Source organism: Arvicanthis niloticus, chromosome 6 (assembly GCF_011762505.2).
Source record: "Arvicanthis niloticus isolate mArvNil1 chromosome 6, mArvNil1.pat.X, whole genome shotgun sequence".
Taxonomy (NCBI): domain Eukaryota; kingdom Metazoa; phylum Chordata; class Mammalia; order Rodentia; family Muridae; genus Arvicanthis; species Arvicanthis niloticus.
The window spans coordinates 33,755,654-33,776,891 of record NC_047663.1 but is presented as its reverse complement, the minus strand read 5'-3'; the positions used below and the strand labels follow the sequence as shown (position 1 = coordinate 33,776,891).

The 21,238-nt window shown below is 48.2% G+C and overlaps 1 protein-coding gene across 9 annotated transcripts in view; it reads right to left on the bottom strand.

The window, feature by feature from the left end:
• Msi2 (musashi RNA binding protein 2) overlaps window positions 1–21,238 on the bottom strand; it is a 371,373-nt gene that overhangs the window by 58,195 nt on the left and 291,940 nt on the right. For all 9 annotated transcript variants that reach the window (XM_034504709.2, XM_034504707.2, XM_034504708.2 and 6 more), the window contains one exon: window positions 14,673–14,755. In XM_034504709.2, the coding sequence (XP_034360600.1) occupies window positions 14,673–14,755 (83 nt within the window). The remainder of the gene's footprint in view (window positions 1–14,672; window positions 14,756–21,238) is intronic.

Below are 21,238 nucleotides of genomic sequence, written 5' to 3'. Positions count from 1 at the left end.
CAAAAAAACCCAAAAAACAACAACAACAACAAAAAACCCAAGTATATGTATTGCATTAAAACTATTAAAAAGATCTACCAAAGCTGTCAGGAGTAGCTTTAAAAAGTACTGTGTATTTTGTAACTGTTTAAGTCTCCTGCTACCTACTGGCTGCATGCTACATGTTTTCATAAAACAATGTAACAGCTTGTCATCAATAGGGTTGGGGGGGTGCATTCCTCTTGCACGTAGGTGGGGAAATTTGATTAAGAAGGAGTAAACTCAACCACATCAGGTCTTTTAGATTTCTTCTCATCGCTCAGGCACAGTGATTAGCCATAGTCCCTGCCTTTGAGCCCTCATCCTGGGAGCTAGAGGCTGAGAAGTCCCCTTTGCAGGAAGCTGCCCAGCACAGGAAGATGGGCGTGCCCTGAGCAGGCAGGCAGATCATTACCTGTGAGTGACACTAGGATGAGAATAATGCGGCTAACCAGCTCACTTCCTAGCAGGCCTATCAGTGGCAATCTACTGCTTTGTCTTATGAAAACCTGCTGCCTGTTCCTAAGCAACCCGACCAACGGAAATTTCTGGTTTATACAATTTTCATTTAGGGAACAGAAAGGTTAACTAACTGTAATAGAAGTATTTTAAACAAACCCACCTACTAACTCTTCCTAGCACTGAGCAGGGCTGGCAGCTCAGCTGAATTCTGTTGTCTTTGCTGGTGGCATTTTGGCAGCACCCACCACAGGAGCTCTGTCAACCACCAGCCCTGTCACAGTGAGTGCACTCTAAGGCCAGAGGCCATGGCATGTGAACTCTCTAGAGGCTCAGCCTGTCCTGGGCATTTGAGTGACAGGAGAGGCATTGGGCACAGCAGGGAATCTGGTCTGGCCAGCAGTGAAGAGATTCTGGAAAGACTTCTCAGAGCCAGAGGGCTGCTTGCACAGTCTGTCCCCACTCCCTGCCCCTGGAGATTCTAACTGATTTAATTCTAGGATGTGGAAGAACTCAGAGCCAGGATGTGGGGGAATCCACTGAAAAACAAGTGAGCCCCTACTCTGAGAATTTCCATTCTGTTGAGAAGATACCCCCCCGACCCCCCAGTTTCTTGTTCATCAAGGATATAGACAAGTGATCTCTGAACATTAAACTGCCTTGAGACGCCCCCACCCACTCCCTTTTTCTTTTTCCTTTCCAAAGGCAGGGTTTCTCTGTGTATCCCTGGCTGTACTGGAACTTTCTCTGTAGACCAGGCTGGCTTCAAACTCATAGAGATCCGCCTGCCTCTTCCTCTCATATGCTGAGATTAAAGGCATGTGCCACCACCACCTGGAGTCACTTTTAGGCTTGTCAGTTCTCCATCTCTAGAGCCCACACATGTGCTATCTTCTACTGTGCCAGTGACAAGTCAGAGAGCTTGACCCCAGATCTAGAGGGGAAATCAGAACCCAACAGGAAAACCCAATCCACCTCCTTGGTTCTGGTTCTTAAAGTCAGGTCATCTGGTTTTTTTGTTTTTTGGGGTTTTTTTGTTTTGTTTTGTTTTTGTTTTTTCGAGACAGGGTTTCTCTGTATAGCCCTGGCTGTCCTGGAAATCACTCCGTAGACCAGGCTGGCCTAGAACTCAGAAATCCACCTGTCTCTGCCTCCCAAGTACTGGGATTAAAGGCATGTACCACCACTGCCCGGCCAACTCAGGTCATCTGGACACAAGCCATGCTCCAGACATCAACAACCATGCATAAAATACCCCCAAACATAGTGGCCTTGCGCAACCACAGATTGTCTTCCTTGGGTCTCTGAGTTGATGCTGTTTGGCTGGGCTCCAATCACCTATGGAGCTGTGGTCAGATGGTGGCTAGGACTGGAGCCAGAGAAAGCCTTGACTAAACTGAGGGTCCAAGAAGGATGATGGAGAGCTATGCATACGGCTTCTCCAAGGCACGTGGCTTTCTCACAACATGAACGTTCTCAGGGACTCTGCAGGAGCTCAAGGGCGCACACCATTGGGATTCACACCACTGACTTCCACCACATTCCACTGTGTGCTCTATGCCAGCTGAGAGCCATTGTGGGAGGACAGTGTGTAAACAGCTGGAACTGAAGACCTAAGGGCCATCTTTGGAAGTCACTGATGTGCGGGGATCAGACAGGAGGGAGACATTCTACCCATCTAAGCTGTCTGCCGGCTGGGTTCTCAGGGAAGTGGGCACTGAGGTCTGCTGAAATCATGGAGATGTAGGCAGAACATACACGATCCCTTCCCTCTGCAGCCAGGGGGAGGGAAGGGCATAGATCTGGAGAAGTCTTCCAGTTTAGTCCTGAGATTTTTCCAACTTTTGGCTACTGTCACTGGTTTCAGAGCGGTCTACTCAGAGCATGTGGAAGGAAATGGGCCAGTCTGTGTGGCTCTGTACTTGACAGAGGCCCTAGAGGCCCACTTGTGACTGACAGACAACTCATTCCAGGAGTGGGCCTCTACTTCCGAACCCCAGAGACAGCAAAGCTACAAAATAACCCGCAGTTGGGGCTGAAAATGTGCTTTGAAATTTCATTCTTTAAATATGCTGCTCAACTTGACAAATGGGCCCTGGAGGACAGGCAAGTCTTTCTTGTATCTTCTTGTATCCCTCAGGATCGTGGCTTCAAAATGAGGCCCTATCAGAAGATTCTTTATCCCTGGGACAATGGAGGCAGCAGCATGCACCTGTATCGGATGCTTCAAACATCTACTCTGAGTTCATAGGGTCACTGCATGTCTGTGAAGCTTGTTTGGGTGAGGGAGCACTTCTCACTGTCATCCACCTCACTTCTTTCTTCTCCCCCCACCCCCACCCCGACTCCCCCATTCCCATTGGCGGTGCTGGGTATCAAACCCAGGGCCTCGTGCATAGCCAGGCAGATGCTCTTCCACTGAGCCTAAAACCCAGCCCTCTTGTCTCTAACTTGTTATTCAGACAGAACTTCCAACTTAAAGACAGCTCAAAGAACAGCTGGTTTTGCCAATGCTGCTCCCTGTTAGCATTCTGTCACACACACACCTCAGCATTTGCACACACTTCCTGTCTGTATCTGGAGGGATAGGGGTGGGTTTATGTCTCGAGTTTGAGAGCATGCTGCATACAAAGGGTTGGACTTGTGGCCTGGGCACTTACACACGCACATTGCTCTGGGGAAACCCCAGCATGCCAAGAAAAGGGAATTCTAAAAAACTTCTTATATGAAGCTACGTTGCAAACTGTGGTTTGCAGCAAGGTCTAAACACAGAAATAGTTTTTTACATAACCAGAACACTTACTAGTTTCAACAGGGACACAGCACTTTAATCTAGCTTTTATAATCCTTTTGTCAACAGACTCAACGATGCCCCTTTATGACAATACATCTACCTAATGTTAAAAAGGGGTTCTGCTTTACTGTCTATGTAGCCAGGTTGTCCCTGAATGCATGATATTCTTGTTTTAGTCTCCTGAGAAGCCAATACTATAAGCACATGTCACCGTCTCCTGAATGTACTATGCTTTAAAATAAGCCTGTCAGGGAGTACTGGTTTGGGAAAGTCACTGGAATTTCTATGGGGAGGGGTTCCCTACGGCTGCTCCCGTACAATCCAACTGGAACTCACTGCGACCACTGGGCATCTGTAGGGGAGAGCCAGGGAGTCTGAGAAGGAAGCCAATCTCTAACGAATGAAAAGACCTGTTTTTCCTGCTTCCTAACCAATGGTCCAGTCAGCATGCAGTTCCAGGGCTGGATGAAAAGACAAGAGCTGTACCTGTGGCCTTAGGTGCTACCCTGAACAAAGCAGGGCTCTATCTGGCCTGAAGAGGCCAGTGTATACAGACAGATCACGTTAGGAACTGTTCGCTTCTCAAGGAAGCCAGAGGCCTGGTTTCAAAGGATAAAATTCCCCAGTGAGCAGATACTGACCTTGACTGTCTGGCTGGCAGGAAGGGGCGGGGGAACAGAGAACTCAGGGAGGCTGTCCCTGTGGCTTTCATGCTGGTGCCTGCCTTTGTATAGAGATTCCTGACAGACCCAAGAGGCCTGGCTGGGCCTTGGCCCAGGATCAGCTTGGCCTCCTCCTTAATCAGCTGGCAGCTTCCTTCACCCAACTAGTTGGTTCTAGAGGATTCTAGGTAAATCCTGCTCATCTGACGTTCCAAACTAACTGCTTTGCTGGTATCCAGAAAGGGGAAGAGAGGGAGCGTTGTATAGATCCAGGATTTTCCCAGAATCTGGTAGTCACACAGATGTCTCCATAGGGCGGGGACAGATGGGCTCACTTCCAGAGAGCCCTTTACTCTTCCACGTTCAATCACTGCCATCCAATGCAATGTCCTTCCATCCTCCTGGCCACTGCCCTTCAGCCCTCTCTACCCATCAGAGGACTTTCTGAGGACCCCATGGAAAGCAAGATCCTTGGCAGGGCTCTTGTAAGTTCATACTCAAAACTCAGAGGGGATCTGGTGGTTATGCACCAGAGAACTGGCTGTACATGGCATCTCATATCAGCTTTGACTACAAAGAGGTTCTCGAGGACATGGGACCCTGATACAAAGGGGGACGACTATAGTAAAGGCAGCAATGGACAAGCTGGCAGAAGAGATGACAGCAACCAGTGATGCCGTCCACCTTCAGATACATGCTAGACATAAATGACCTGGAGCCATGGGTAGGAAACCTCAGAATCCAGTTCCATTTGCAGAGTAAGCTCAGCATGTTACACTAGAGAAGAAAAGAACATGCCGTTCATGCATCACTCTCCGGCACATGCTAGGCAATCACACTGTGTGTGTGTGTGTGTGTGTGTGTATTGTGTAAGATATTTCCATGGATTGTATAATACAAATATAAAGTAGTTATTCAGCAGAGTGTATGACACACAGCATCCTTAATTAATGCCCTCTACTCTCAGTTGCTGTATTGCACATGGGCTTCATCTACTTGGTGGGACGGCCTAATTGGCCTCCTCTCTGATAAAGAAACTGAGGCCTCAAGGAAAAAGCAAACAAACAAAGAAACCACCATTTCCAGGGACAGCCAGTATCCAGTCATGGGGCTCCCAACGTCAAACCCCAGCTCCCTTCGATGGGTCCTGCCCTCTCTGGCCCTCTTTAGCCCTTTAGGGCCCAATCTATGCTATTTCTTCTACAAAATCATTCCCCACTCCAGCTTCCAGAATTAATTTCCTCACCACTTATAGAATTAATTTCATCCACTGTTTCCTCTGCTTAGTGTTTTTATTAAAACCAGCGATGGCAAAGTGAAGTAGGTCATAAACCACTAATACTGAGTGCCGAGCAAGGCAGGGTAGCGTGTGGAGAGAGGAATCCGAGGGCATGCGACTCTTCTCTTGGAAGTGCTCAGCGTCTGAGTGATAGGTAGAGAAGAGCCAGAGTCTCCAGTCACCAATGCTTCTGGAGACATGATCCCTAAAAACTGCACCCTAGCCCCAGGGCAGGCTGGGCCTCATGTGTCAAAGAGAACAGCTCCCTGCTCTGGTGCAGCTCTACCTTTAGGCTCTGGGGTTGAGCACAGCTAGCTTCTCTACACTCAGACCACTCATCTGTAAGGCAGAGCCTGTCAATAGCACCTCTCCCACTGGAGCAAAACCCACACAAAGCCCTTGCCCTGGAGAAGACTGTAACACCCTGCTATGTGCAGAGCCTACACAGAAAACCTCTGAAGAAGATAAAGCCAGTTCATGCCCGTGCTCATTTTGATTCCAAAATACAAGACAGAAAGCAGCTGCCCCTCCCACCTGCAAGCCTGGTCCTATTCCTAACGGACAGTTCCACCCCTAACCCACATCCCCCAACCAGGTAATCCCAGCTCCCTGCATTCATCAGCAAGGTGTGTTAGGGGAGCTGGCAGGCTGGACTATTTGAGGAAATAGCTGACGGCAGTAACACCAGCTGTTCTTTGTGTGGGCACCTGCAAGGGCATTTCAAAGTGAAGAGGAAGCTTGGCCCCCGGCAGGTGTCCAAAGCTGGGTGTAAGACAGAGTGGGTGTCTACCCCAGCCCAGAGCCAGCTTCTCTCAGCCAGGCAACAGTCTCCCTGTAGAGACAACAAGGGAAGGTGCCCTTTCAGCAGCAGCCTGGAGCTCCGTGGATATGGGGTGGAGCAGCTACAGGAAGAGGTTAAGAAGGGACCCCGAGACAAAAAGCCTGGAGAAGACACAGAAAGGCTTTTTCCAGGGGCTTCTGTGTGCTCCCCTTGAAAGAGTTGGTGGGGGCCATGCCAGCTGAGAAGGTGTGGAAAACTCAGGTTCAGTGTCCTACCTCCATTTCCTTTCCATCCACTGGCCTGACAAGAGGACCAACCAAGGGCAATGGGGAGAGACTCCGACTGGGAGGCTACCTCCCTGCAGGCTAAATTACTTCTGCCTAAAAGAGCAGCACATATTTCCCACAGACCAGCCCCATTTCCCCCTCCACTTCTTCCAGGCTTCCGCCAGCACACAAACTGTTTGGCTCTCATTAGCAGAGCCTGTACACAATCGGGCGTGTGCACACATGCGTGTGTGATGTGTAGGGCTCCCTCTCCCACGTAAACATGGGATTCGTTTATTAAATGCCTCTCTGCCATTTCCTTTTTTGCCTTCATCCTGCTTGTTTAATATTGCATTTGACATTCTCATTTTATAAATGGCAACAGCAGCAGAATGGATAGCTAAAATTAGCTCACGGGTGAGGGCGCCGCCGCAAATAGCATCGTGAGCACAGAAGCCCAGTTAATTCCACCCACCCACCCCCACACTTTTGGGCTGGTTCCTGACTGAGATTTCAGTCTTTGGCGATGAGGACGCTGCCTGAAGGGGAGGGGGAGGGTAGTGTCACCAGGCATTCTGCCAGAAGCATGGCACAGATGCTGACCCTAGCCTCAGGGAGGTTCCAAGGACCAGCTTGGCCTAGCACTGTGGTCCTGATTTGGAGAGGCCAACTCAGCTCTCTGCTGTGCCTTGCTCCTCAGTGTTATGCTCTAAGGCTTGGTCCCTCAAGTGTGCTCTGAGCTGAAGAGGGGAGGATGAGGATCATGGCAGGCTTTGCTCCTGGAAGTGAGCTCTCTGGAACCTATTCAAAGAATGATTCAGGCAAAGGTTCTGAGTCAGCTTTTCTGGGACCTAAAGAACCCAGTGTCATGGGGTTAGAGAGATGGCTTAATGCTTAGGAGGCCTTCTGTGAGAGGATCCGAGTTTCAGTCCCAGCACCCGCACCATCAGGAGGCTCACAATGGTCTGTAAGTCCAGCTTCTGGGAACCCAACACCCTCTTCTGGCTTCTGCAGGCAATTGTGCATATATGTGCACAGAAAATAAAATCTTTTAAAAGAGAAAAGAAGAAGAAGAAGAAGGAGGAGGAGGAGGAAGAGGAGGAAGAAGAAGAGGAAGGGGAAGAGGAGGAGGAGGAAGAAGAAAAAGAAGAAGAAGAAGGAGGAGGAGGAAGAAGAAGAAGAAGGAGGAGGAGGAGGAGGAAGAAGAAAAAAGAAGGAGGAGGAGGAGGAGGAGAAGGAGGAGAAGAAGGGATAATAATAATAATAATAATAATAATAATAATAATAATAATAATAACAACAACAAATCCCATCTCAGGACTCTGCTGCTTGTTCCAGAGGCTGCATCCCTCTCATCTCTGGGAGACCAACTCCGTTAGGTACCGGAAGTACCTAACTCCCATGGGGATTCAGAAACCAGTCCTGTCTGGTCCTGAGCCTTCTTCCCTAAGGATCTCATATTTACTCAATCAAAATGATTCTGAGAACAATGATAATGATGATATTAAAGAGATCGAACACTATATGGAGCATGGCATAGCTTGGCTCTGCTCCCAACCTTACATAATCCTTCATCTCTGCAGTAGTTACCTGTAGGTCCCACTCTTAAGAAGGGGGACGAGCACAAAAGTTAACTTGCCCAAGGTCATAAAGCCGGTGTGTGGCAGTGCACTGGACTGTGATATGCTCAGCAGGGGGTCTGCGGTGCCATATGACAGGGAGGCACAAGGGGTGGACAGCACTGCCCTCTGACTTTTGCTCCTTTCTCCACCTCGTCATGGTTGGGTGCTCTCCCATGCATGAAGGCACTCAGACAGACCGCTTCCTCAAGCCCCACTGTCTGTTAGTGGTACCCTCTCTTTCTCTGCTTCACAAAGCAACTCTTCTATGGTAAGCCTGGCTTGATCAGTCAGTTAAACCCCTTTCCTTAGGACCCCTGAGGCAAGCATCACTCAGAGCTCGACTTGCTCTGAGCTAGTTTAGGCCTTAGTTGCAGATGATGGTCAGTAGGCCAAATCCAGCTGGCTGCATCCTGGTTTTGTAAATTAGGTTTTATTTGAACACAGCCACACCCGCTCATTTCCATACTGTCTGGGGCTGTGTTTGGCCACAATGGCGGGTGTTGAATAGCTGTGACAGAGACCATATGGTCCTTCAAGCCTCAAATATTTACTATCTGGCCCTTTATAGAAAGCTTGGACCCTGGTTTAGGCCAAACAGAGGTCACTTGCTGTCACCTGCTGTCACTAAGAGCGTTTTCAGGAGAGCTGAATTCCGGCCAACCTTTCAGATTATAGATGTGACCACAGAGTAGGCAATGCCTTTGGGACCAGGAACAGAACCAGGTACAGGTGTAAGGCGGAGGATCACATAATAACCAGTAGTGAGTCTGGGCTTCTGTCTCGGATTCCAAAGCTCTCAGTGTCTCTAAATGACCCAGCAGGTCCTCACATAGTGACAAAGGGAACTAACCCTTTCCCCTAATAGGTATGTCTCATAGTAAGGACTGAGCAGAAAGGCATGCTTCTGCAGAGAGGAGACTGGGTTTCTGGGAGGTTCCGGGGCTCACTGATATTATTCTGCTGAGAAAGAGACTGGCAGGTGATGCTGAGGGCACTAGCCTGGCAGGGGAGGTGAGTACCAAGGCTAGCCAAGTGCCTGACATACCATCACTGGGTGGTACCACAGCATCAGTGGTATCCATCATTAGTGGGCATCCACTGGTGCTTCCCTCAAGTCTTTACTGTGCACACAAATCACTACCTGGCTCTTGGGTGCTAGGCTAGGAGGGCCAGAGACTCTGCATTCATCATTTCCTCCCACTGGCTCCCACTCTGGGACCACCTGCTCACCAGCACGCGGGGTATATTGCTAGGATTCTACTTACTTCAAGTCTGGGCTATACCTATGTCTTTGTAGATTTCTGTAAGTGCTATTTCTATGCTTAGTAGATTTCTGTAAGTGCAAACGTCTTAAAGGAATAAGAAAAATGGACTCCAAACTCTAACCACTAGACAGAAACTTAGGCCTGTCTGTCGTTCCTAACCCCCTCCTCCTTCCTTATGGTGGTACTGGTTCAGTGAGTAAAAGTGTCTGCCACCAAACCTAACAATCTAAGTTTGATTCCTGGAGCCCACTTGAGAAAGGTAGGATGGACTCCTTCAAGTTGTCCTGACTTCCACACATGTATCACGGTGCCCTCACACCTACAAACACACAAATAGACATGTTTTGTTTTTTGCTTTCAGAACCCAAAAAGGTAAAAACAAAATTCAATTCTACCACATGTGACTGTCCGTTATACGAGTCCTTCCTTCCCACTGAGCTCTGGTGGTCCCCTTGGAGGATTGGCAGTGCTTGGCTAGCATGCGGCACAAAAGGTGAGTGGGCAGTGGTGTGTCTGCCTAGATAGTGCCAGCATGATACCTAGAGACACCAATTCCCTGTGAATGAGGTGTAGGAGAAGGCTCTGTACCCTGGTACCTTCCACAATACACCCTCCGTGCCTACCCAATCGAGGTACCAACATCTCCTGACATAATTTTGAGATGGGGGCTTGCGCCAGGCCTCTGATGAACCCAGAAGCTGACTGGCTATGTGTCAATCCTCACCTCCTTCCCTGTGGCTGCTTGGCACATCAGGAGGCTGCTGGCAGGCTGGGCTCTGGTGACTGACTAATCAAGCAAGTGTCCCTGCTGCTATGGGGCTGCTTCAATCAGGGGCAAGCCGCCATGGGAGGCGGTTATTAGCTGCACCAGTGCTGGAGTTTGCAGAGTGGCCAGAAAGAAGGATCACGTGGCTGCTCCGTGCCTGCATTTGTGTGTTTACTGACAGACACATCTGCATTTGTTCTGGTTGGGGCTAAGTCTCAGATCTTGTGGGTTGAAAGTTTAGCTTGAGTGGCAGCCAGCTCTCTACCATGCCCCAAGGGAAGAGAGGGCTGGACAGATGGCTGACCAGCATCTCTAAGCCTAAACTCAGTCCTCTTCCCTTGTTGGGAATCTGGCCTTCATTTAGGAGATCAAGAAACTACATGGGCTGAGGAGGAAGAAGAAATGTTCAGTGACCAGCCTTATATGCCAGCAAGACCACCATTACAGTCCTTTTTGGTCTACAGAGGAAGGCCAGCCTCATGGATTCACCCATGAGCTCAGTAGTACCAGCTTTCTGATGCTGAATTCTGGGACTGCTACTTGCAACCGACTGTGTGGTCATGTGCAAGTTGCTTCACCTTTGCCTTACCTGTCTCTAAAATGGGGGAAATGGTTTAATATTTTTTTTAATACTAGAAGGTGTGTGACAATCACATCAGGCAAGATGTACCAAGCAAGTATCTAGCAACCAAAATGTCTACATGTTAGCTGCTGCAACCTGTAACAGGAAGTGCCATGTAGAGACCTCCTGCGCAGACTTCTACCCCACCTCACCCTAGAGACAATTTCCTCAAGTTTTCAATGAATGGATACACAGGAAGTTGTTGCATGACTGTCTTTCTTGGGCCTTTTGGGCTGTTCTAGCTCCAAGATGCTGAATGTATAAATACATGCATATATGTATGTGTGTGTGTGTGTGTGTGTGTGTGTGTGTGTGTGTGTGTGTGTGTAGTTTTCAAGACAGGATTTCTCTGTCTAGCTCTTGATGTTCTGGAACTCACTCTGTAGTTCAGGCTGGTCTCTAACTCAGAGATCCACCTGCCTCTGCCTCCTGGGCATTAAAGGCTGGGATTAAAGGCGTGCACCACCACCAGGCACTGAAGAGCTTCTTTAAAAGCTCATGAGATTGACTAACCAAATTAGAGAAGAAACGACTTTGGGAACTAAATATATGCCTTTGAGTCGGGCTGTTGGTTGGTTCCTTACTGACTCCTTTAATCACTACAATTATTAATTAAGTCTGATGAATGCCAAGTGAAAGCCATTGAGCCAGAGGTCCTGGATTCAAGTCCCATCTCTGTGATTCAAGGCGGAGAGCCATCAGATCTTCGAATGTGAGAAAGTGGATGCACAGGCCCACTAAGGGGCCATGGCAAGGACTGGAGGGTTGTCCTCTCCAGTCTCATAGCATAGAAGAGCAAACCCTCCCTTTTAGCATCTGCCTGGGCTTAGAGGTCTTCTGGTTTTGTCTTTCTGGGTGGCTCATTCAAATTCTGTCCATAGCACAGTTTAAATGCATTTCCTGTCTTGGTGAATCCAAAAGAGGCTCAGGCTACAGCCTCCTCTGCCAACTCCCTTTAAATTCTCTTTCTTCAGAGCAGGCTGAAGGAAGGGCTTTCAAGATCATGACGCCTCCACCACGAGGCAAACACTATGTGATGCCCTTTGCTCGTGCCAACACACCTAGCCTTCAACAACCCAGGGAAGTGGCGGTCTTGGCTCTGTTTGCTGGAGTTCAATGACCTAACTCTGCCCCTGCTCCCCAGAACCTCTGATTTCTCCTCTGGGTAGGTCTGGGCTAAAAACTTCCATGGACACCTCAAAGTCTGTGGTCTGAACTCTTCTGTCCTTCTGCCTTCCCCATTTCTGTCTGCTTCCTATCTTGCTTATTGCCTACAGAACAAGCATAGTCCCAGATGAAAGAAAAATAGGAATTTTAGACCAGAGACAGCACAAAGCCATTGAGTCAGCACTGCCTGCATAAAGAGTGGCGTTGAGACATGGGAAAGACCTAGGGAATGACTAGCAGCATCTCTGGCTCCTAGACAGCATCTCTCTTTCATCCAACACGGCCTTATTTCAACTCCTCTGATCACTTGGGGGCCCACCCTTTCATCTCAAGCTCAGACAAGGACCTGAAACACAGTTTACCGAGCAGACAGGAAGCTCAAAACCTATGCTCTTTCACAATGGGTAGCCCTGGGGCCAATCCTGGGATTTTGTTTTCCCTTCCGAAACAGGATATACTGAAGGAATGCTTAAATGGTACCTGCCTGCAATCCTTTGCTGCCTCTTCCACTCCCTGAGGCCCAACAACCTGTCTTCTCGGAGCCTGTCAACAGCAAGCTCTGGAGAGGCTAAACAAAGCATCGGCACACAGGTGTAGGTTCTCCACCTCTTCAGTTTAGAAAATAGCAAAGAGCGACCTAAGAAGGGGAAGGGGGTACAACTGGAAAGCAATAGCATCTGGAGGACAAAGTCCACAGAGGAACCTGTGCTGATTGATCTTCACCTATCTCCCTCAAACCACTTTAATGCCTATGCAGACGCCTCCAACATACACTATGCAAAGAAAGACTATTTTCATTTCAGATGCATATGATGGCTAGGAACAATATGAACAATATTATTTTAGTGCCCTGGGAAAAAATTAGCAAGTCAAATATTGAATCAAGCCTGCAGCACCACATGCTAAGAAGATTGCTTTGATCTTATCCACACTAAAAGCTCTATTATTGAATCTAAAGTTGGTGAACACATATCAGACCAATATACAATGCATATCCGAATGCATGTTTCCAAAGCAAGGAATGTTTTGACAAAAGGGAGAAAATATCAAAGTCACAGCTGCGATTGAAGCCCAAATTTGACCTTCCAACCTCTTTTCTCTGGGCTGGAGGCTTTCCTGGCCAACCAAAATGTTTGTGCTCTTGGGGACCTACAGAGGATCCAGAAACACCTGCTGAGCGCGCGCTCTCTCTCTCTGTCTCTCTGTCTCTCTGTCTCTGTCTCTGTCTCTCTCTCTCTCTCTCTCTCTCTCTCTCTCTCTCCCTCCCTCCCTCCCTCCCTCCCTCCCCCTCCCTTTCCTCTCTCCCTGGAACCAACAAAGAAAGGATTTGTCACCCCCTAGTCAACTTGAGAGGACAGTGGGATGGGAGATGGCACCCTCTGGTGGCCACGTCTGTGGGCAGTCTCCCTGGCTCTACAGAACTCCAGGAGTAGAGCCTCCGCCTCTTCCTTCTTATTCCACCAGGAAGAGCAGCTATAAAAGGGAAGGAGGGAGCAGATTATGAGGGCAGAAAGAAAGGCAGTTTGTCAAATCTCCTATCTAAGATCTGCTCCTCAAGGGCCTTCTATCAAAAGCATGGCTGGAGGACACGTGTGGTGGCACATATCTTCAATCCTGGCAGAGACAGAGGCAGAAGTACCTCTGTGAGTCTGAGGCTGAGCAGAACTACACTACACAGTGAGACCCTATCTCAGGGGGGAAAAAGGAAGGAAGGAAGGAAGGAAGGAAGGAAGCAAGGAAGGAAGGAAGGAAGGAGGCTAAAATTAGGGGGCTGCAAAATCTACCCTGAGGACCATATTCAGCATGCTAACCTTTTATCTGTTTTTTCCTAAGGTATAAGATATGAAAATGTTCTTTCATATTATTAAATGGTTGAAATATAAGAGAGTGAGGTGTATAGCAAAATATAGAGTGTTTGCCCTGCAAGTTGGATTCTGTGTTGGAGGAAAGGAGAGAGGGGACCATGATCTGCTTGTATGAAATTCACCCAAGTACGTCCTGTGGACACGTTTACAACCCAGAGTGGCTGTAATGGCCAGATGAATAGCTTCAAACACGGGTACTTTTTTTTTTTTTTTTTCAACTTTTGAGATAGATAGTGTCTCAATGATGTAGGGTAGCTTGAATACTTACTATTTATTTAGCTTTTGGCTTTTTATTAATTCATTTTAGCTTTGTGTATATGTGTACAGATGGTAATATGTAAGTCTGTGTGTATGGAGGGTACACATGTGTATAAGCCAGAAGACTACCTCAGATGTACCACCTGCCCCCAAGAGTCTCACTGCCCTGTACCTCAGTGACTAGGGTAGGCTGGCAGGCCAGAGCCCCAGGCATCGGCCTATGCCCACCCATCCCTCCAGTGCTGGGATTATAAGAAGACACTACCTTACCCCATGTTTTTTAAAGGACTTCTGAAAATCAAACATGTTCTCAGGCTTGCAAACAAGCACTTCAGTCTGAGCTATCTCCACAGCCCATTTCTGACTTTGTTGGTTTTTCTTGAGCTAGGGTCTCTCTACCTAGCCTTGACTGTCCTGGAACTCACTACGCAGATCAAGTTGGCCTCCAACTCACAAAGATACACCTTCCTCAGTCTTTCAAGTGCTAGGATTAAAGGTGTGCATCATCATGCCTGGCCTATTTTTTTAGCTTATTGAGGTAGGGTTTCACTATTCCTGCTTGACCTAGAATTCACTCTGTAGACCAGGCTGGCTTTAGACTTGTGGTGATCCTCCTGCCTCAGTCTTCTGAACACAAGTGCTGGCATTACAGATAAACGGCATTACTCCCAACAGGACCTTCATTAAAAGAGTTCACTGGCTCTTGTTTCTTGAAACTGTTCCCATTGACAGTCCTGGACTTTGAGAGCCTGGTCTTCATACCTCTCCTTATCCATTGCATGCACGACATGGATGCTGTAGCGACCCAATCCCCACTGTCCCCCACCAGACAACCCCTCCAGACTTACCATTTTATTATTGATTTCATGGAAATGAATCTCACAGACTTTCTCCACAACATCTTCATTCTCAAAAGTGACAAAGCCAAACCCTAAAGGAGAAACAGAGAGGAGGAATGAGCTTGGTTCCTGCAGGGTAGGCAGGGGGGCCTGGAGTCAGATCAGCTTCCAAACGCACCACACCAGGGTGGGGTTGGGGGGGGGGGCTGGGGACGCGGTGTGGTCTAGACAATGATTCTAGTTTATACCTAACACCCTTCCGACAGCAGGCAACAGTCAGGAGTCCATCCACATGCAGCAGGCCCCCTGGGGCTTACATTTGCCCAGAAGCAAACAAGAAATTTACTTGTCTGTTATTTACAAGGGTCAGAGCCTGCTGGCTTTGTGTGGAGGCAGGCTTGTGGGCTGCAGAGAGCCTCTTGGATCACTGCGGGGCCGCACTGGCCCTTTCTGCGAGCTTCGATGGCTAGCCCTCGGGTCGGCCTCCATGCGGAGGTGGTTATTGGTCCTTTTCTTCCTGAATGACTTCCTCTAATACCTCATCAGGACATCCTGAGGCCTGGAAGGAACTATTAAAAGTTGCAGGCCTCTGTTCTGTGCGGGCATCTCTTTGCTACTGCCTCTTCAAACACACTGTGGATCTGGGGCAGTTTAAGACTGTCTGATGCCTGCTGTCAGCCCGTCAGCTAGCCACTGTATTTACTCGGCTGGAGACTGGCTTTACTAGACAAGCTTCACTAAAGAATTTTGGCAGGCAACTGCAGATCAGCATCCTGCGTGCCTCTCTCCACCCTCCTGCCCCTTCCTTTCTTCTCATTCCACCCCCAGCAGCGTCTCCAGCATGAGTCCCCATCTGCACCGCTACTCAGTAAGCACCAGGGTACCACGTGGGCCCGCACATGGCAGCTCTACCACCTTGCATTGAGTGTGGCTGTCATGTTGGTACTAAAGTACAAGGGGATCTGGGCAGAGATGGAGTGATGTTGATGACGCAGGGGCCTGGTTGTAGTCTTGCCTGGGCATAACCTAGGGACCTCCTTTTGTTCTCTGGCCCTCACTCTTTGTACTTGGAAGTGAAGGTGGTATAAGCAGATGCCAGGTCCCCCAGATCAAGACTCCCAGAGCTCTGGGGTGTGTGTGTGTGTGTGTGTGTGTGTGTGTGTGTGTGTGTAGGGGGGGTTGTTTTAGAAAGTGAAATTTGGAAGGTGAAGATGAAACCCTTGCTTTGTTCCCCTCTCCTGCCCAATCAGGCCACAATAAGGTGTCTTTCTGAAAGCCTGTAAAGGGGCCCTTCCCAGGACCAATGATTCTGGCCCTCTGACTCTGACATCTTGCTTCCACAACTGTAAGAGACTTATTGTTTACAAGCTATGGCATTTTCTGACAGCAGCCCCAAATAAGACACTCTTTTCCCCAAAGAAACGAATGGGCCAAATGCAAAGCATAGTAAGATAATATCCGACTAGCTGTTTTTGCAATATGATTATTAGTGCTTGCTATCAAACAGATAGGAGACAGATGTAGCCTTGAGTTTCAGTTCCTGCATCTGTTTTGGGGCTCAGCCACCCATGGTAAAAAGAGAATCTCTCAGGTCCCTTCTAGTTCACTTTCCAAGGGCTAGCAGGGAAAGGGCGCCACGGAGTTTACACATCAGTTTCCACAGAGCTTACACATCAGTTTCCACAGTGGGTTCTAGAAGATTCCTTAGGAAAATGAAGGTTGCTCCCTGCTCTCCAACAACCTCCAGTAAAACAGAGGACCAGGTCTGCTACACAAATGCAATCCCGATCTCCAGGCAGTGTCCTGTGTTACCAGGTACCAAATTCTGAGCTGACAGTCTCTCTTGGTACACAGAACCTAGTACAACACAGGCATGAGGCCTGACATGCTCCAAAGAGGACACAACTGTCTGCACAGGGCCCCAAAATGGTGAGTTTTCACAGCATCTCTTGGTAAAAGTTGGGTCCTCAGTAAGCTGAGGCCTGAAGCAGATGCCACACATGAGCTAAACTGATGCTCGACCACAGCCCCTCTCACCAGGCCCATACTTCCCAAGCCGTGTCCCTGGAGAGAACCTACAGAGTTTTCTGACTCATCTTTGGGCGTCCCCTTCTCCTTGGCCCTTAGCCCCATTTGTCGAAAAGTTGAGGAAAGCCATACCCAGTTGCAGAGCCCCAAGCATTTTTCTTTGGCCTCTTGGGTGTTTGATCCTTGTTTTCTTTAAACACCTTCATTTTCCTAAGGATGCTAGCTCACCACCCTCTTTCAGGTTGGGAGAAGCCTTGGAACTATCAAGTTAAGCCTCCTATGCGCCCCACCCTGCAGCACAAGCAGGGACCTACATCTCAATAGTTGATCTTTTTCCTGCTGTGATTCTAGAACTCTGATCCTACTGGGCTTTATGAGGAGGGATAAAGACCAAAGACCTCTTCAAAAGCCCCCAGGGTGGGTAAGTGCAGAGAGGTCATGGAAAGGAGGAGCCAACACTGACTTTAAACCAGGCATGTTCTGGATTAGTACAGGGCTGGGACCTTGTTCTCAGTGGGTCCCTGGGATGAAACAGCACCTATAAAACACAATATGCTCAGAGAATGATGGGCCGGGCTTGCTCCACGTCTCAGGATCTGAGCATTTTCATCACTCCAAGTCAGTACTCTGCCTCTGGACTGATTTGGTCCTTCCTTCTATACCAACTGTCCCCCATCTTACATCCTGCATTGTGACTTAGACCAACAGGACTTTTAAAAAAGATATCTCTCTAGAATTGAAGGATCCCTCAGAGACAGCCTCTTGCCTGGGCAGACCCAGCCCCCATCTTGCCCCTTGCTTCCAGCCTCTGGCTCACATTTGCCTGTGAAGGCAACCCCTCTGGCCTGGGCCCACCTAAGCATCTTGCAAGTCAAGCAAGCCCGAAGGAGCTAGGGTTTCCTGCAGCTGCTCTGTCTTACCTCATTGCTACTTAGAGTGGCTGTGTAGGCTGAAGAATTACCGACACCAGAAGCCCTGGAGAAAGTGTTTTTTGCAAATGTGATTTGCAAGCGTTCCCAGCTGAGCATCTTGTGTCCTCAAAAGTAGCAGATGGGGAGAGATAACAGAGAAAAAGCCAAGGGAGGGCAAATGCAGGCATGGTACAAGTGATACGGCCACAACCAACCACCACATGCCAACAAATGCTCACCTACAGCTGTGGAGGGACAGCAGCCACCACCTCCAGCACAGCAGAAAACTGACTGCAGAAGCTTTCAGCCCCAAGTGTGTGGTTATTTTGTCATGGCAGTCACACAAAGGTCTCTGCTGTCTCAGCAGAATGGGACCGTACCCCTCCCCCAGCCAGGTTGCTGACTCACCAACCACAGTGCTCTGGACAGAAGGCTTGAGTGTGGATGAGTGGTGAACAAAACCCAAGCAAGCGATTAGGGAGGAAGGGAGAAAGCAAGTGACAGTTCAGGAGGCAGAGGACAGGCAAAGGTTTGGAGGGCCCTAGTGCTTCACCGTATTCACACTTGACAGAAGACAGAGGCAAGGGTGGAGTCTTGCTTGCCACTGGAGTCGCATCTATAGCCACTTAACTACTGGTCCACTGTGGGAGTCACTGCTTCTACTCCGGGTAGCTATTTCTGAGACCTGTGCTGAGCCACCAGGCAGAGACTGGAAGGAGGCAGTCGGCTAAGAAGCGTACATTAAAACACAGATGGCCATAAAGGAACCAGAGGGCTCTTGGCATAATTTTGGATTCTGACTCTGAACTTCCCTTCATGGTCCCTCCTCTTTAACCCCACAGGACTCAAAATGTGTGTATCACAAAAATTATTTTCCTGGGCCTGAAGAGATTGGCCCAGTGGTTAAGAGTATTGCTGCTCTCCCAGAGGACATGGGTTCGATTCCCAGAACCCACATGATGGCTCGCAGCCATTTGTAACTCCAGTTCCAGGGGATCAGATGCTCTTTTCTGGACTCTGTGGGCGCTGCTTACTCATAATACATGAAACAAAAAACGAAGTCCTTAAAAACAAAATGGTTTTCCTGAGAAAAGGAAGACAGTGTGGGTTCGAAGCCTCTGCACCCTGGATGTGTCACGATTCAGTGGTGTCGAGACTCGGTTGCAGTCTTCTAAGCGTCTATATCTCCTCAACATTCCTGTCTGTTTGGCCCGAACAGAGAAAACAAACTTGATTATGTCTAAAATATTTATTTATTCCATCTGGGGAAGCAAAGAAGCAACGAAACACTTAATTATCAATAAGTGTTATTTCTCAACATATAATCATTTTTATCTCACAGGTGCATTATCATTCCCAATGAATTAGTAACCCACTGGTGAACGGCGTCCTCTTCCCCAAGTGGATTAAGCCGTTGGGTGAAAGGCAGAAATAATGGGATTTGGAATTTGAGAGGAATGGGTAATAAGTGGGGAAACCCCCTTAGGGCATTACAGCTTTCTTCCAAAGTAATGTAATATATATTATATATTACATATATATATATATATATATATATATATATATATATATATATTATACACACACACATATATGGTTATAAAATATACACAACACAGAACTTCTCATCTTGACCATTTTTTACTTGCATAGCCCAGTGGCATGAGGGACAGCGGCACAGCTGAGAAGCCACTGCCACATCACCTATCTCTGGAACCTGTTCGCCATCCCAAACTTAAGTTGATACCCACTAAACAGCAGCCCTTTCCAGTCCTGAAAACTTCCGCTCCTTTCTGTCTATGCCAGTGGCTCTCAACCTTCCTAATGCTGCGACCTTTTAATATAGTTCCTTATGTGGTGGTGACCCTCAACCATAATTATTTCGTTGCTACTTTATAACTGTAATTTTACTACTGTTATAAACCATAATGTAAAGATCTGCTATGTGACCTCAGAGGGATCGCAACTCCCAGGTAGAGAACCATGCAACAATACACCCTAGGTATCTTTGTAAGCACAACCACATAGCACTTGTCCTCCTCCCTCTGCTTGGTGCACTTGGCAACAAAGGCCAAAAGGCTGGGGGTTGCTTGAGGTGTAAAGTGAGTTCGGATCTCCAGCATTCATATAAAGCCTGGGATTTGGCGGTATACATCTACCTGTGTGCCAAGTAAAAGGACAGAGACAGGTGGATTCCTGGGGGGTTGCCAGCCAGCCACTGTGGCTAGTCGGGGAGCAACCATAGTTACCGAGAGATACTTCCTACGGCTGTCTGTCTGCCTAGATAAGGTGGAGAGAGGACGAACAGAATGTCAACCTCTGACCTCCCCCCATGCTACACACTCCTAATAACACAACAGCAGCAGTAACAATAAAAGGCCAAACAATGAACTCTGGCCCCCTCTGCCCCGACCCCTGAGAGCCCCTTTGCTTTTCTCTCAAAAGAGAAAAATGGGTTTCTGAGCTGGTCTCCACCAGGGCCTGGCTTCTGACTGATTGTGAATCTACATGAGCCTGCACTCTGTCAGGGCCCTGTGAGGGAGCCCTTGTGAGCAGCCTTGTTCTGTGTCTCAGTTCCCTGTGCTGAGGGAAGGAATGATCCCTCCCTAGTTGTTTAACTTTACTCCAGTAATTTTTTTAAAGTGAAATTTACACCACTAGTAACAGAGAACAAGTCAGGGCTGAAGTTTGCATGGCAACTGTAGAATGTCACCTGCCCACAGTCTCCAAAAGCCTTAAGTGCACCCTACACTTCCGAGGGGGCTCCAGAAGCCCACAGAACCGGGACAAAGACAGTGGCAAGATGGTTCACCCCAGACAAAGGGCTTTCAGAATGGGCATAAGTAGGGTAGCAGTGGGCAGGTTGCATTTACCGAAATTGGAGCATTCTCTTGAATGAAGCTATTATTGGAAACTAACAAGTCAAGGCCCACTTAAGAGGAAAGCATTTAACAGTCAAACCTTTTCTCCCTCTTTTGTTCAAACAAGCAAAACTGAATATTCATTAGAATAATACAAGGCTATAAAAGACAGGCGAAGAGAATGGAAATATGAAGACAAGATGGTTCAGAATTAAAATGACCCATTTTAAACATGGCCACCAAAGCACTTAGAGAATGTGAGGGCGGGGTATTAGGGAGGAGAAGCTAGGATCAGCCTCCACCTAACCTCAGAAATAAGTTTCTTCTCTTATCCTATAGGCCAACAACCACTAATTGGCAACCACTAACACGCTGCCCATGGAAACTGGTGAAAGGCGTAGATCTACGCCTGTGGCTAACGGAGAAAAAAACTGAAGGAGAAAACTTTAGATTGTCTAATTTATTGTATGTGTCTCGGAAAATTTAAGGTATGCACATGCAAGAATTCAGAACTTATGCAACACCCCACCCCCACCCCAGAGATGGAGGCGAGAAAAGAGCCAACTTGGAGGGTTGTCCCCTAGGACAAACACAAACATGAATCTCTTAGGTATGGGTGTGGTAAGGGCTTTCTGGCTTGAAAAAAAGCTTCTCACACCTGCTCCCTCAGACAGCCTGGTGGGTGGCAGGTAAGTCTCCACAGTCACCGGGTTCAGCTGCTCTGGTCAGTTCTGGGTTGGCTTTCTCAACCTACCCCATGCTTCTGGAGATCAAT